General features: G+C 40.0%; 1 protein-coding gene and 2 long non-coding RNA genes across 3 annotated transcripts; all 3 read right to left on the bottom strand.

Annotated features, from left to right (window-relative positions):
• Positions 1 to 491: 491 nt before the first annotated feature.
• LOC119902974 (desmocollin-2-like) lies at positions 492 to 7,587 on the bottom strand. Its single transcript, XM_038719373.1, is given in 9 exon segments — positions 492 to 1,775; positions 3,825 to 3,940; positions 4,162 to 4,383; positions 5,277 to 5,386; positions 5,388 to 5,460; positions 5,463 to 5,483; positions 6,126 to 6,246; positions 6,475 to 6,536; positions 7,530 to 7,587. Coding segments are annotated over 9 exon segments (981 nt in total). The 3' UTR covers positions 492 to 1,577.
• Positions 7,588 to 7,935: 348 nt separating this feature from the next.
• On the bottom strand, positions 7,936 to 8,888 carry LOC119902061. Its single transcript, XR_005444281.1, has 5 exons — positions 8,755 to 8,888; positions 8,508 to 8,662; positions 8,230 to 8,357; positions 8,057 to 8,095; positions 7,936 to 7,954 (listed from the first exon to the last, which is right to left on the bottom strand). It is a non-coding gene; the product is annotated as an uncharacterized LOC119902061 (long non-coding RNA).
• A 558-nt stretch (positions 8,889 to 9,446) lies between these two features.
• Positions 9,447 to 11,428, bottom strand: LOC119902062. Its single transcript, XR_005444282.1, has 3 exons — positions 11,196 to 11,428; positions 10,803 to 11,005; positions 9,447 to 9,601 (listed from the first exon to the last, which is right to left on the bottom strand). It is a non-coding gene; the product is annotated as an uncharacterized LOC119902062 (long non-coding RNA).
• Between the last annotated feature and the right edge of the window lie 3,968 nt (positions 11,429 to 15,396).

The raw sequence follows: 15,396 nt of genomic DNA, 5'->3' as shown, positions 1-15,396 counted from the left end.
TCATGGAGGTCTGTGCATAATGTAGCTAAGCTTGTTATCTACAAAATCTCACCATTTCAAATAGGTTATCAATAATTAATCAAAAGTGATGTTGATTGGACCCTACAGTGAATTTCCTGTTACTGGAAATCTGTTTTAAAGAAGATGGCTAATAAAGTACTTCACTGTCCGTTGTAGCTAAACTTTGGGGCAACAGGTACAGCACTGCTGACATTGAGAAAATTGGATAATTACAGGTAAGGCACAATGATGTATGTTACTGTATGACCCTGTACTGTATGCACCTCTTTGATCTGCAGAAGACTGGAGGTAAAATATTAGCTAGGAGTCAGTAGGTGTGCCATGCATACTGTACATGCTCAGTGTGCCACACCCAGTAAATCATTTACCAGAGTACAGATAGAGACAGAGCAAAATGGTCAACTGTTTCAGCTTTAATATACTGTTTTATCATTGTGCCAAAATACAGAGTCAAAACTGAACAGGAGGGCTTTTTTTTTTTTTACAATGTTAATAAAAGAAATCATACTGTAACAAGGAACCCAAGCTATAAGAAAAGCCTTTAGTGCATTTAGTAGTTACAGCATCCCTTTCTTAATCATTTTATTTATTTATTTATTCTGAATTTCCATTAGATTAAGCTGAGATTTATATAAAACATCTGCTACGGTAGCCTAAATTCACAGAGAGAAAAAAAATCTTTAATGACCATACTAAATGAACTTTGACAACTTAATATACACATATGGGTATGTCAGATTCAGGACAGGACATTTTTCTTTTCTGTTCAGCTTTTCTTATATCTGGTCGCTATTGTATTCAGACAGTTGCAGGCAATGTCAGTAACACCTCACTCCTCCCGTTCACACCCTTGTGCTGACTTTTGCAGGATTACTGTCAGAATGTTGCAGCAACCTTTATGACACTGAGTGCTGAAACTACGCCCCCGCCAGCGGTCAAGAGCTGTGCTGGAATGCGTTTGCACAGATAATTACTGTATGACTTGGAAAACCAGTGGATAATTGTCAGCATGTGATTTGAATTAAAGCATTTTCATGTGAAATACTTAAAGGCAGTAAGGTTTTTTTTCTTTAAAAAAATATATTAAATTTAGTAAACTATTTAAAATCAGCCACTCAAATGCAAAATTGTTTCATGAACTGTCAACAAAGATAATTAATGATAACCAAAATTACCAAAGTTAGTAATTGATAGAAAACATATCACTACAACTACCATTATGAACCTGCAAAACAAGCCCCCTGCCATTCTCTAAAAGGATAAGTGGATATAGCGAATAGGTGGATGGAAAAACCCAAAGCAAACAACAAATATACAACACAAAATATGTACAACTGACTGCATCTGCATAATTTTCAGTGCAAAAGACCAAAAAGCAGCAAAGAAAACAAAAAACAAAAAGCAATATATGCACAAACTGACGCCATCTGCTTGTTTTTTGGGGGGTTTTCCCCTCATTCATGTTTAGGGGCATGCCAAGCATTCAGATCCCAGACCTCTCTGCATCCTGTACAGTATACTGTAAGGTAAACACCATTGTTTTTGAGCTTCATTGTTCATGTGTGTTTGCAGGTGTCGGCAAGAGTTTTGAACTTTGGTCCAAGTGTGTTAAGGAAGTCAAGGTTATCGTTGTCACCATAGTCACTGCAGCATCCCACAGAGCCAGCTGCAGAGCCCGCCCCTTCAAACCCGTAGGAGTGGATGATGTCGTCTGCGTACCGGCCGTCCTCCTCTGTTCCCAGGTAGGCTAGTTTCTGCAAGACAAAAGGGAAGGGAGAGGAAGTGTGTTATTGCTCAGTGTGTGGACTCAGCCTGAGCTATGGGAGGGGACATACTAAACCATGTGAAAACACAAGGCTGCTCATGATATGACTGGCAGCCAGATATTACACACAAAACAAACTCACCCACAAGTTAGGAAAATAATATTTCTCACCAAGAAGCTGAGAAATATTAAAGTTGATGGAGGATACTATCATAGCTTAGAGAAGCAAGATTATATTACAAATCAGGCTTACCTTAGCTCTTACGGATAACAAAGACGTTATTAAACCTCAGAAAGGTGTACACATCTGGACACATGTAATTTTGTCACATCATCTCCCCCCTTTGTGTGCCAATTTTCTAACGTTTTATTGTACCATATACAATAAAATAGGTGTGAAGAAGAGCTGAGTCCTGGACATGGTACCTTTTGTCAAAGCTCACACCGCTAGCAAGAAGATAAGCTCCATTTAAATGTTGAGCACCATACTGACTTTCATACTAGTCATAGTGGGCTGAAACGATTCATTGATAAAATCGATTAATAAAATGCATCGACACAAATTTTGTATCGATGCTTCGTTTAATCCATTTAACTACACAGCACAGTGTTTCGCCCGGACATTTATTACTGTGGCACATTGCGCTTCGGTATGAACAGGACGTGATTATAATGGAGCTGTTTGCAAAGTGGAGGAAGAGAGAGAAAATAGCGAGGGACGAAGAAGAAAGTGTCCAAAGTATGGGATTATTTCAAGTTAAAGAAAATAACAACTCTGTAATGTTACCGTCCGTCCATCGTAAAACAAAACTTATGTCGCCTCGGCAACAGTCGGTAACGTTAGCATTTAACTGAAATCATGATTGATTGTTGATTTGAAACCAAAGTAAGCCGCAGACCTCAGCTGAAAATACTGAGTGAACCAAAAATATATAATTAGCCATTGTACTTGGCACCAAGCACATTTTATTGTGAGCACTGTCAGATGTGAGATCAGTCATGCATCATTACACAAACAACCTGAGAAAAGGAAGTCGTCTTTGAGACAGTTGTGGCAGGTTTAAGCAGTAGTTCAGTTATTACAGAATATACAATCCAGCATTGTTCCATTATTTTAATAAATTCCCAAATGTTCTGTTCAATTAATTGTTCCTTTCCCTGCAAAAACTACATACTGTGAACGCCACAACGACTTCAAGACTTGCCGTGACGGCAAGTTGTGTGAACGGCACGGCCATCGTGTAGTCTGCACGAGCCTTTAGTATAACTTGTATAGCACTCGGGTGATGTTTGTGTTTGTAAAGTAGCTGTCTAGTTGTTGGTCTGATGTTTGCTGTATGACACACTATAAACGTGCACAGCTGATTGAGGGGAAGGTGCCGCCGCCGTCGCCACCAAGCAAAAGTACTTCTTAAACAACGCATCGATGAATCGTTTAAATAATCTTTCGAAACGTCGAATACTAAAATCATCGTTAGCTGCAGCCCTAAAGTAAATAAAAGTAAGGTTCCCTTACAAAGGTATGAGCCCAGGCAAAGTCCATATAGGCAAGTCATGCCACTCGGCAGCCATCTTGGCAACGCCTCCGGGCAGCTACTTCGGACTAACAAGACCAGGCTACTATCTGAATGAATGGGAAGAGAGCCAAAACTGCCCTTTCACCGGGAAATAAAAACTACATGAATATAATCAACAGTAAAATCTAATGAAAATCGCTGGAAAAGTTTGTTAACTTTGCCCCAAAATAATGTTAATAAAGCAGTTATAATTCTACTACGCATGCATCACTACTACCACGCATGCGCAGTCTAAGTAAAACAGACCCTTACGTCAGTGGAATCACAAGATTGGCTGAAATATGTTTCTGGCTTTGGTTGTAAAAAGCAGAAGTTTGGCTTTCTAGCGGGAGGGGCGGGATAACCGCCATCTTTGCCATAACAGGCTTTCCCCATAGAGTTGTATTGAGGATGTGATTGAGAGGCGTGTCTCCGCTGAATTGTCTCTGGCCCAATCAATGCTTTCATTATTATGTCTTTACCACTTCTTCCCCTGGGGCTTCAGTGTTTGACTTGAGCAGGATTCCACTACTGTCTGCTTCATCCTTCAGTTTCAATGTGTCACCCTTTGTCATGCAGAAAAAGGCGAGGAGTAGGCCTGCAATAACAAAAGTATCTGACAAATGATCACACAAGGATGGTGCAGTTTATAATAGACAGTGCTCCACGTGTGGTAGACGTCACAAGAGTGAGCATAATAGCATTATAATACTTCCATGTATCATTGCTCAGTACCAAAGTCAGCGTCAGAACCCCTAACTTTCTAAACAGCAAAGCAAACACAATTCTGTTGGCAAGAATATAGCAGGGGAGACTCACCGAGCAGAAGGAGGAGGGCAAGAGGCAACAGCATAGCCAGTAAAGCCAGTGGCCCTAATGACACAGAGCTTTGCTTGGCCAAGCAGGCTCCATTCCTGCACTGGCAGATCCTTACTTTCACCGTCTGTGTTTTACCAAAGCCCTGCAGATCTGTGACGTAGATGGGAACAGTATGTATCCCTGTAGGAAGCTCTTTGATGTGCTGCAACGTTGCTGTTGCGTCTAAGGAGGGGACGAGACGTATATTTTTTATTGTTAGAAATAACGCAACACTGTGCAACAAATGAATTTGTCAGGACAGATCAGAGCATGTGTTCATCATGATGCTTTCAGCAAATCCATCACTCAAATATGTCATTTTGTATCAAATTCATGTAAAATATATTCAAATTCCCAAGAAGTTGAGGACAACTTTGCAACAAAAAAATTTGCTGCCATTAGAAATGGAAAGAAGTTACTTGTACACCCACTTAACCAGCAGCAAAATAATATCAAAACATAGTGTGCCAATTCTTATTTTTCATATTCATGCGTGCAGCAAAATTTCTGTTTCTAGAATCCATCCATCCATCGTCAACCGCTTATCCTGCATACAGGGTCGCGGGGGTTTCTAGAATCCACTTGTTTAATATGTATGTCCCATATAGAACCCAACTGATAAATCCGCCAGTACCGCTGTCCACTATAAGCTTATCAGCTAACTATAGGTTAGCAAAAAAATTGTAGAGATGTTTACGGCACTTTAGACACAGTGTCAGCAAGGGATCCCCATTCAGTCATTTGCCAGGAATGCTTCGGTTAGATTTGAGTAAGTGGTTTATTTTGATAGCTTTCACATAAAAAAACATCTGAATGAATTACTAAGACCTGATTTGATCTGTGTGAGTAGTTTGAACACTTCGTACAGAGCTTTTACAGATGTTTCCAGAATGTTTTGCTGTTGCTGAACATGTCTCCAGTTAACTAGACAAGCTACATGATGTGGGTTACAGATGTAGAAAAAAGTATTCAAACAGCCCCATTAAAACTTCTCTGTCAAAACTGCAGTTTTTTTTGTTTTGTTTAAGACACTCTCCAACAGATGTAGATAAATGGTTAAAAATACAACCACCTACCATTAATTCTTGTCACAGACCATGTGCCATCATTATTGTCTAGCAAACTAAAGCTGAAGGGGGAAGAAAAGGGAGACCCATCCTTGTCTTCAGCGACAACCAGCGACAACCAGCACGGAGCCACTCCCCACCAGCTCACCGGTGGGGAGTGTTGGCATGTTGTCGTTGACGTCCTCCACCACGATGTTCCTGTGCCTGTCTTGGAGCCTGAAATACATTAGTAATTCATTAGTACTTTAAGACAAATACAAGCATGTTGGTACTGAGAACAAAAACAAGATAGACATAGTTGGTAGCATTCTGACATCAATTGGGTGTCAGTTACCTGGAAATTGCAAATTCTGGCTCAGTTTTCTCCGTCACAACAGGACGGTGAGTTATTGTAAATTAGTCACATCATAACTTGTCAACAGGTGTTCTCAGGTGACACAATGTGAGGACAAAACTGTATTGTGTTTAGACAGGTACAGGCAAGGGTGGGGCTGGTGTTCCTAATAACCTCCAGCTGATTTAGCAATACCATCCAAAAGGCGTGAAGATGGTGATTTAACATGTGGATTTACTTTCCCAAACCAACGGTTTCTTGGTGACAGTATAGAGGATCTTTGCCAAACCCAACAGAGACAGTGGGTTTATAAAACAGGTAACAGATATGATTAAAGATTTAGGACATTGGTGCAGTGTTGTAGCCTGTGATCAGTCAGGTGATCCCATATGCAGAGGAGATATGTTGCTCAGATAATAACACAAGCTCAAGTATTTAAGTCTTTTGTGATAGAACAGCTTGGGTTCTGTGTGGAGTCTGTGGCTTATAGAAGTCATAGAAAAGGAAATGTACAAGCAACTTACTTGCATCAACAGCCTTCACGTTGATGTTGTAAATTCCATCCTGGACAAAGTGTGACTCTCTGTCAATAGTACTTGCAACCTTCAGCTCTCCGGTGTTTCTGTCGACATTGATCCAGGAGATCTATGGCCTTGTAATACCTGAGAGACAATGGAAAAAGTACTTGTGTGTTAGTAGCACATTCTTCATTTCAGCAGTGAAAGTCTGCCCTCCAGTGTTTAAGAGAAGTAACAGAAACTTGAGAGTGCTGCAGTTGAATCTGTTGTCAGACATACTGTACCATGGGAAAGTGAATTTCTTTAAGACAATGCTCTGGGTCTCGGGATCTTTAGCTGTGTAACTTCCTATCACCGTGCCGTTCGGTGTGTTCTCTTTGACATTGAAGCGGATGGTGGGAGCTGCGAATTCCAGACCTTCATCGACATTGATGACATTGACAGGGACAGACAGCCATTGGGAGCTTGGTGCCACTCAGGTCAGTTTCATTGCCATAATGTCAAGCTTTACGTTTTTGGTCTCATAATCTAAGGGCTGGAAAGTGTAGTATAAATAAAATCTGATGTCACGGTTGTGTTATAGGCCTTGACTTTCCATAATATGCAAGTCTCTATGTCATGTTACAGTATCTCACAAAAGTAAGTACACCTCACATTTTTGTAAATATTCGATTATATATTTTTATGTGACAACACTGAAGAAATGACACTTTGCTACAATGTAAAGTAGTGAGTATACAGCTTGTATAATGTAAATTTGCTGTCCCCTCAAAATAACACATCACACAGCCATTAATGTCTAAACTGCTGGCAAAAAAGTGAGAACATCCCTAAGTGAAAATGTTCAAATTGGGCCCAATTTTCCATTTTTCCCTTTCCGGTGTCATGTGATTCATTAGTGTTACAAGGTCTCAGATGTGAATGGGGAGCAGATTTGCTAAATTTGGTGTTATCGCTCTCACACTCCCTCATACTGTATCTTTGGGAAATGGACATATGAGTGTTGCCAGTATTGCTGCAGAGTTTGAAGGGGTGGGGGGTCAGCCTGTCAGTGCTCACACCATACGCCGCACACTGAATCAAATTGGTCTGCATGGCTGTCGTACCAGAAGGAAGCCTCTGCCAAAGATGATTCACAAGAAAGCCCGCAAACACTTTGAAAACAAGCAGACTAATGACATGGATTACTGGAGCCATGTCCTGTGGTCTGATGAGACCAAGATAAGCTTATATGGTTCAGATGGTGTCAAGCATGTGTAGCAGCAACCAGGTGAGGAGTACAAAGACAAGCGTGTCTTGCCTATAATCAAGCTTGGTGGTGGGAGTGTCATGGTCTGGGGCTGCATGAGTGCTGCCGGTACTGGAGAACCATTGAGAGAACCATGAATGCTAACATGTACTGAGACATACTGAAGCAGAGCATGATCCATCCCTTCTGCGAATGGGCCACAGGGCAGTATTCCATCATGATAACGACCCCAAACACACCTCCAAGACGACCACTGCCTTGCTAACGAAGCTGAGGGTAAAGGTGATGGACTGGCCAAGCATGTCTCCAGACCTAAAAACCGTATTGAGCATCTGTGGGTCATCCTCAAACGGAAGGTGGAGGAGCACAAGTCTCTAACATTCACCAGCTCCTTGATGTTATCATGGAGAAGTGGAAGGAGGACTCTATAGTGCAAACCTGTGAAGCTCTGGTGAACCCCATGCCCAAGACGGTTAAGGCAGTGCTGGAAAATAATGGTGGCCACACAAAATGTAAAAAGATTGACACTTTGGGTACAGTCACTACTTTACATTGTAGCAAAGTGTCATTTCTTCAGTGTTGTCACCTGAAAAGATATAATCAAATATTTACAAAAGTGTGAGATACTGTAAATAGTTGTACTACTACTAATTTCATAGTAATGATTATAATACAAAATCTTACTCACCTTTGCATCATACAGAAGCTCCACAACATTGGCCTCATACTAAAGGAAACAAAACATGCGTTACTTAACTTCCAACCTTATAGGAAAACAGGTTAAAAAAAAAACAACATTAGTTTAATGGTTTGATGAAACTACAATGAAACATAACAGGTGCCTTTTATATAATCACTTACAGATGTTTTTGTGAAAGTGGGTGGGTTGTCGTTGATATCAGCCAGAGCAATGGTTGCTGTTCCTGTGGTGGACAAACCATTTTCTGCACCGTCCATATCTTTGATTTGTACTGTCACAGTATGCTTGTCTTTTAAAGAAACAATTTGACAAAATGAAATGAGAAAAGGGTAAATATTTTGTTAAGTTGAGGCAAGAAACAAACACAGAGCGTTTGCATCAGCTAATTTCTGTGTCATATTTCAGAGTAAATCATGAGTACAATGAGGCCGGCGCTCACCTCTCTGTCCAGGGTGTTAGTTGCTGTGGTGATGACTCCTGTCGCTGGGTGGATGGCAAACAGGTCTGATCCAGTCAAGAGACTATACCTGATCTGGACGTGTCGAGATCCTGGTTCATCTCTGTCTGTAGCATTCACCTTGCCTACCACCGTCCCTGTGTTGTAAAACATGATCATGGAGTTTATTATCACCCTCACTGAAGATCAAATACCTCAGGATTACTGTTGTCTACTTCACGTTCCTGACCTGGGTTGCTTTGCTCGAGCACAGTAAACTGCAGTGCATCTTGGAATGTTGGAGCGTTGTCATTCTCGTCATCTACTTTTATGGTGATGTCCAAAGGACAGTCTGTCTCCTGATTTGTTACTTTGTTAAAAACATGACACCTTTTGCAATGTGGGCGCAGAAGGTGAGTTTTCAGTAGCTTAAATGTTGAGATTCAGTCTTTCAACTGCTATTTGAGCACGTTTTATGGCATGGATGTATTTTTCATTTCATTGCTTTATAAAAGTTAATTTAGAACAATGTTTGGAACACTTTTGAGGATGTTGAATAAATTAATCTCATTTTTGAAGTGACAAGAAGTTTTTTTAAAGTGAGGCGGAAAACCACTTCTTCAGTGCCCGAGTCTTTTTACTGTGGAAACGCCGACACAGCTGAGCTGAAAGAATAAGGCTGATATTGTCATACAGCCTATAAGAACACATCAAATCAACATATTATTATAGACTACGCCTGTTCATGTCTCCCAGCATGCGTCAGCTGCAGCTGTGCTACTTAGACTAGGCTTATGTCGTATTTCTGTAGTGTTAGCCTACAGTTTGCTCGTTTGTAAAATGTGACACTGATGCCAGTGGACTCATTTCTGCGATTGGTCATCTGCTGCTAGCAGCGCCTCTTATGTGAGTGCACTCACGGCTGGATTAGGAAACGCTGGGTTGACTTACCGAGTTGATAACCAGCTTCGTGGTACCGCTTATCCTGACCCCGATTGGGTTAGTTAAGCCAGATGATATCCTGGGTATGCTGAACTTGCTTCGTGGTACAGGCGGGTGTAGTACACATTGTACTTGGCTGAGGAATATGATACAATCTACAACAGAAACCAAAACATTTACAAGTAAACACAATGAAACACAGGTTCTGTTATTCATAAACCATCTATTGTTAGGAGTGTGGTTTGTATTCATGTTTTCCTGTTTAAGTCTGGTTTTGGTTCTGTGTTTCTCTGTGTAGCCTTGTTTATTATTTTATTTATTCGCATGTTCTAGTTTACTTAGTATCTGTTTTCATGGGATTGGTTTTGTATTCTGTGTTTCTATAGTTTTATTTGATCTAAACTGCGAACAAAAGACTAAACTTATAAGTTTAGTCTTTTGTTCATTCGCATGTTTGAGTTTTGTTAGTATCTGTCTTGTCTCATATTCTAGTTTTGTCTTGCATTTTAATTTGTGTCTTAGTGTCTACTCCTGGTCTGTGTACTTCTGTATTATTTTGTCCATGTTTGCTCTGTGTTCTGTTTAATCTTTGTTCAGTCTGTTTTCCCTGTTAGTTGTAGTTTATTGGTATATTTGTGATCTGTCTGCTTGTGTTCTGGATCAGTTATTTATATTATTCTGTTTCTTCCTGGTTATGGTGTCTGTCTGTTTTCCCCTGCTGTCTCTCTGCCTGCCTGTGTCTCATTAGTCCTGATCCCTCTCACCTGTGTTGCTCCCGCCCCGCTTGTTAGTCCCTGTGTACATATGCCTGCTTGTGTATTCAGTCTTGTTCACGTCCTTGCATCAAATATTGAGTGTTCCTGCCTGTTCTTAGTTTCAGGGATTTATTCCTCGCATTTGCATTATTTTCTCTACCCTGTTCTGGATATTACTCTGCCCGTTTGTAGATGCCTTTGTTTGGACTGTGCTCCTGAGTAAGGCTGTTTAAGTTGCTTAATAAATCTTTTGTATGAACTGCATCCTCCTTAATGTGGTCTGCGTTTGGGTCCTCACCTCAGTCTGCACTAATCCATGACATCTATCAAAGTTAAGGAAGCCCTCTGCCTCTTTTAGCCTGCAATACATTGTAATAGCTTAAGGGGGAAAACATGTGGCTCCATGAGATCTTTAGGTAGATTTAAATAAGCAATCTTGTAGTATATAAAAACACAAAAGGAAGTAATCACTGCATAAAGCCAGCTGAAAGTCATGTAATTAAAAGGGGTGTGTGAATCAGATCATGATCAGATAAAGTCCATAACCATTCTGACCTACATAAACCTGCTATAAAAATGATACATTCATCAGTAAGCTTACCTCTCTTGGCTGCATTGTATTGTGGACAAGGTGAACTTCCATCTCACTTCCCGGCCCACTATCGTCCTGAACCCACACAGAAAATGTCTGCCCTGCCGCTGCCACTGACACCGGAGTTAAAGTTTCAATTACTCCATTACTCTTTAGTGTAAAGCGTGGGTCCTTCAAAGTAAAGAGTACAGATTTGGCGTCACAGCCGGCAACTGAAAACCGAGAAAGGGTAAAGGTGGAGAACAAAAAGTGCCATTTTAACAGCAAATAATTGCATAATAATGACATTCCTCTTTATTGTTGACACCAAAGAGAAAGTATAACACTCATAACTGTACATTTGTATCGATAAAGACGTTTGTTTGTGGACAGAGAATATAAAACAAAAGTGGACCCACTCACCAACACCAGGCAGATGTTGAAAAATAAAACCCTCGCAATTTTTGAAAACTTAAGACAGACTTTGTCCCCGGTCTGTAGGAGGAAGCTGGACGCAAGTTACAACAACCGGAGAATGACGGATGATGGATTGGTGTCTCCGTTAAAAGCCCAAAAGTAGAAACTCGTCTGTTCATGCACTTGCCTGCTCTCTGTAAAGACGGGCGGACTTGTCTCTGAGCCGCGGTTCCCGTCGATAACAGACAACAGACAAACACACCTTAACTGCCAGCAGGGGGAAACATTGCTTTATACTCTTCCAGCCAAAGTGATTCCGTAAAAAAACAATGTCCTGTAGGGATATTCTATTTACTTGTATTCATGCCGGGGTTTTATACTAGAGTAAGTTAGGAAAAGTTATACAAACAAGTAGGCTATTTGTAATAACTCAAGTAGGTTACTGTTTGTCTGTCTGCTTGTATTTCAAGAGTATCTGGTCTGAGACACTTCTCTCAGCTCTACACAGAAACTGACCCCTGCATGCCTCTCCTCTCCCCCCTAGAGCTCTGCACCAGAGTTCTCATAGGAGGAACAAAACTGGGCTCCTCGCTTAATAAACTGGCTGAGTGTAAACTAAGCCATATCGAAATATTAACAAATACATGACTTTTTCTGGATTTGCATGGTCTGCTATTAGGTTTTAATTCAGCTCACAATACAACATAAACCATGCTGTTAATTTGGACTAATACAGTCCATGATTGCTGACAGACTGCTACTATACACCAGCATTAGGTGACCTATTTCTGAAATGAAAACCGGGGACATTTTTGGTTTGGTGGTCAGTGTGTCATTAAAAAATATAATGTTATTATATATGAAATAAAAAGGGGACAATTTCAGTTTTATTATCTGTTAAATATAACCTTCATGAATATAATCAAGTAATTTCAGGGCAGAAATAACTTTACAGTCAATAGACAGTGACATTCTGGCAAGTAGAATACTGCTTTACATTGTATTGGCCATTTAAAGGTATTTTAAAAGGTAAAAAGGGACTAGATAGGTTGCTACATGAGGATAACTGAAGAGATCATGTCTTTATTTTATAGGCTAAATAACTCAGCAGTAAGTCATGTTAATTATAGGTTACATTCCGATTTCCAAATATAAACAAGGATATTAGACATAGGCCTACCAAACACATAATCCATCGGCAACAACATTCTTCTATTATTGCCTATAATCCTATAATCACGTGAATGTCATGCCTGGTCACGCTATAAACTCCTAAAACCTATTTGGCCACAATTGTGATTATTCCATTAAAAGAAACGTTATAGTATCACAAAGACGTACCTTTGCTGTGGACATAAAGTAGTTTTTTCACGTATTATGTCTGTGTGATCCAGATGCAGCTGTAGCCCTAAAGAGACTGGGTGATACAGCAACTTTTCGGCACGACACCTGTATGCTCTGCTGTCCAGTTTTTCTGGCCACATAAAAATGATTTCATGTCTGTTAACACCTCATGGTGTTACAGTTAAAAACGGGGGACATTTCCGATGACAGCTCCAGACGGGGTCAGGCCACCAAAACCGGGGACGGTTCAGGGACGTCTTGTCACCCTACCCCACCATATTCATTTATTGGCCACAGAAATGTTCCTCCAAAAGCGGAGGATGTACTTCCTGCGCCAGTTCAGAAAGCTCACCCTACCTGAGGACCTGCTGATCCAGTCCTACACAGCCATCATCCAGTCTGTCCTCTGCACATCCATCACTGTCTGGTTTGGATCTGCCACCAAAAAGTCAGGACTGCAGAAAAAATCAGCAGTGCCAACCTGTCCACCATTCAGGACTTATACATTTCCAGAGTCAAGAAATGGGCAGGAAACATCACTTTTTCCCATAAAATATAAATACCTATTAATAGAAATTAGAAAAAGTGCTCAAATCTAATATGGAGGTGTGTCTCATTTCCACAGTGCACAATTACAATTCGCCATTGGTTTGGAGTCCCTGGTTCATATTAAATGGAAGCTACTGAAAGAAAATGCATTACTTTAAAATATTAATAAATATTAATATAAAATAAAATATGCATTCAATCTTAATATAAAGAGGTGTGTCTCATTTTTCTAGTGTGGTTCTACTATTCGACATTGGTTTGGAGTCTCTGAATCATTTGACATGGAAGCTATTGGAGAAAAAAGCATTTTCATTTTCTCCCTTAAGATAATAATAAATAGCAATATAAAATAAAATATGCACTCATTTCTAATATGAAGAGGTGTGTCTCATTTGCCTAGTGTAGTTCTACAATTCAGCATTATTTGGAGTCCCTGAATCACATGACATGGAATTTATTAGAATAAATGATAATTCTTCCATTACACTGTTTTAACATTAGTAATTTATTAATGTTCCCTAAGCTAACCCCTGGTGGTTAAAAGCAAGCCATCAGAGGTGAGCTATACTGCCAACACTGGGTGAACTGAGTAAGAAGCCGTCACTGGATCATGGGTGAATATCCAACTTAAAACTAAAATCACCACAGTGTTAATGCTAATAGTGCTAATTCATGCTCATTCATACCACGGTGGCTCCATCAGTAACAACAAGCCTCTCCACACGCAGCTCACACGTTGCTGTGAAAACGGAGTCACGGGTGAAAAGTATGAAACGCAAGTTGTCTTTATAAAACTGCTGACAAATAAAGTCAGAGCAGACAGATACATGGAGAGAGAGAGAGAGAGAGAGAGAGAGAGACAGGTGTAGGTGTGTGGTTGTGTGTCTGGAGTAAAAAAGCAAGATGAGCAGATTACTTTGTGAGTAAACACTAAAATAAAGTGGAGCATTAAGTAGAATTAAAATGGTGGGATTAAAAATAAAATACTAGGGTAAATAGGGTAATGTATTCTTCAAAAAATTCTTCTATTAAAATATTTTTCATAATGGCATAATATTTAGTTGGATTTTATTTGTAACAGCTCACTCAAAGTGAAAATGCCAACAATGTCTAATTATCAATGTTTCATTATGACCATACAATTGAATGGACCTCGTGAGAATAGCCAACGTTTATGCTGGTGCTGATGGGGATAATAATAAAAAAATAATTTTCCAATAAAGAAAAGTTACAATAATAATAAACCTATGTGAACTGATATTAGGCTAATAATGTAGATCTACCATTGTGTTGGGTTTTGCTCAGCATGATGTTAAGTGGCAGATCAGTTGGCTTGCTGCAGTTGAATATCTAAGGAAGAGACGTCCTCTGTCCCAGAGGAAACCTAAAATACGTGGAGGATGCCAGATTAGGATAATATGACCAGTGGTGAGCCTATGAACCTAGGTCATATTTAAACAACTATTGCTTTGGGTTGTACAAAAAGTTATGGCAATTTGGTAACATCACGGTCTCTATGTTACACAAATAATAGTAGTAAGACTTTCCTCCATGTACACATATACTACACAAGTACAATTTTGGCTGTATTATTTGTGGCCCCTTTCAAAAATTTCGCTTGAGAAATTTTATGTTTATGTCATGGGGACAGGGCTGGACTGGGGGAAAAAAAAAAACGGTCCCGGCATTTTTGGCCCAGGCGGCCAAAAATCTTGTGTGACGTTGCACAAGATTGGGACCATGACAACAAGACAAGAATATATTTTAATATGCTACTATTTAGAAAAGAAATGTATTGATGAAATATTTGATTGGAGGGTCTGGGGGTCCTCCCCCCGAAGACCTTGAGCATTAAACACTTAATTTCTTGCATTCTGGACATTTTCTGCATCAATTTATGGTGGAAAGAAAAATATTTAGGTGGCAAGTGACAATTCAAAATATAAAAATATAATAGAATATAATGCAGTTATCATCTATATTTACATTGCATTGCAGGCTTATTGTGCAAATAAACCTTTCTCATAGCATTTTTGTTTATCAAATTATTGTTCAGAACAATTTTAACAAATGCTTTCAAAAAGTGGTGGCTACATGTCCCCAGCATCCACAGTGTAAATGACCCTACCTCCCTGCTCCCTCCCTACAGGTTAAGCTACTCCATGCTTACCACTTCACCTCCATTCTCCTCCTGCTCTCTCTCTCCCTGAACCCTGTCACTTTGTCACTCCACAAACACACGCATCCTCCTCTGCTTGGCAGTGGCCACAGCTCTCCTTCCCTCCTTCAAGTGCCTGTGCTTTTACTACATCGG

Source organism: Micropterus salmoides, unplaced genomic scaffold, assembly GCF_014851395.1.
Source record: "Micropterus salmoides isolate LMB-PRFRI ecotype aquatic unplaced genomic scaffold, ASM1485139v1 Ms_hic_scaffold_14, whole genome shotgun sequence".
Taxonomy (NCBI): domain Eukaryota; kingdom Metazoa; phylum Chordata; class Actinopteri; order Centrarchiformes; family Centrarchidae; genus Micropterus; species Micropterus salmoides.
This window is presented reverse-complemented; position numbering and strand designations above follow the sequence as displayed.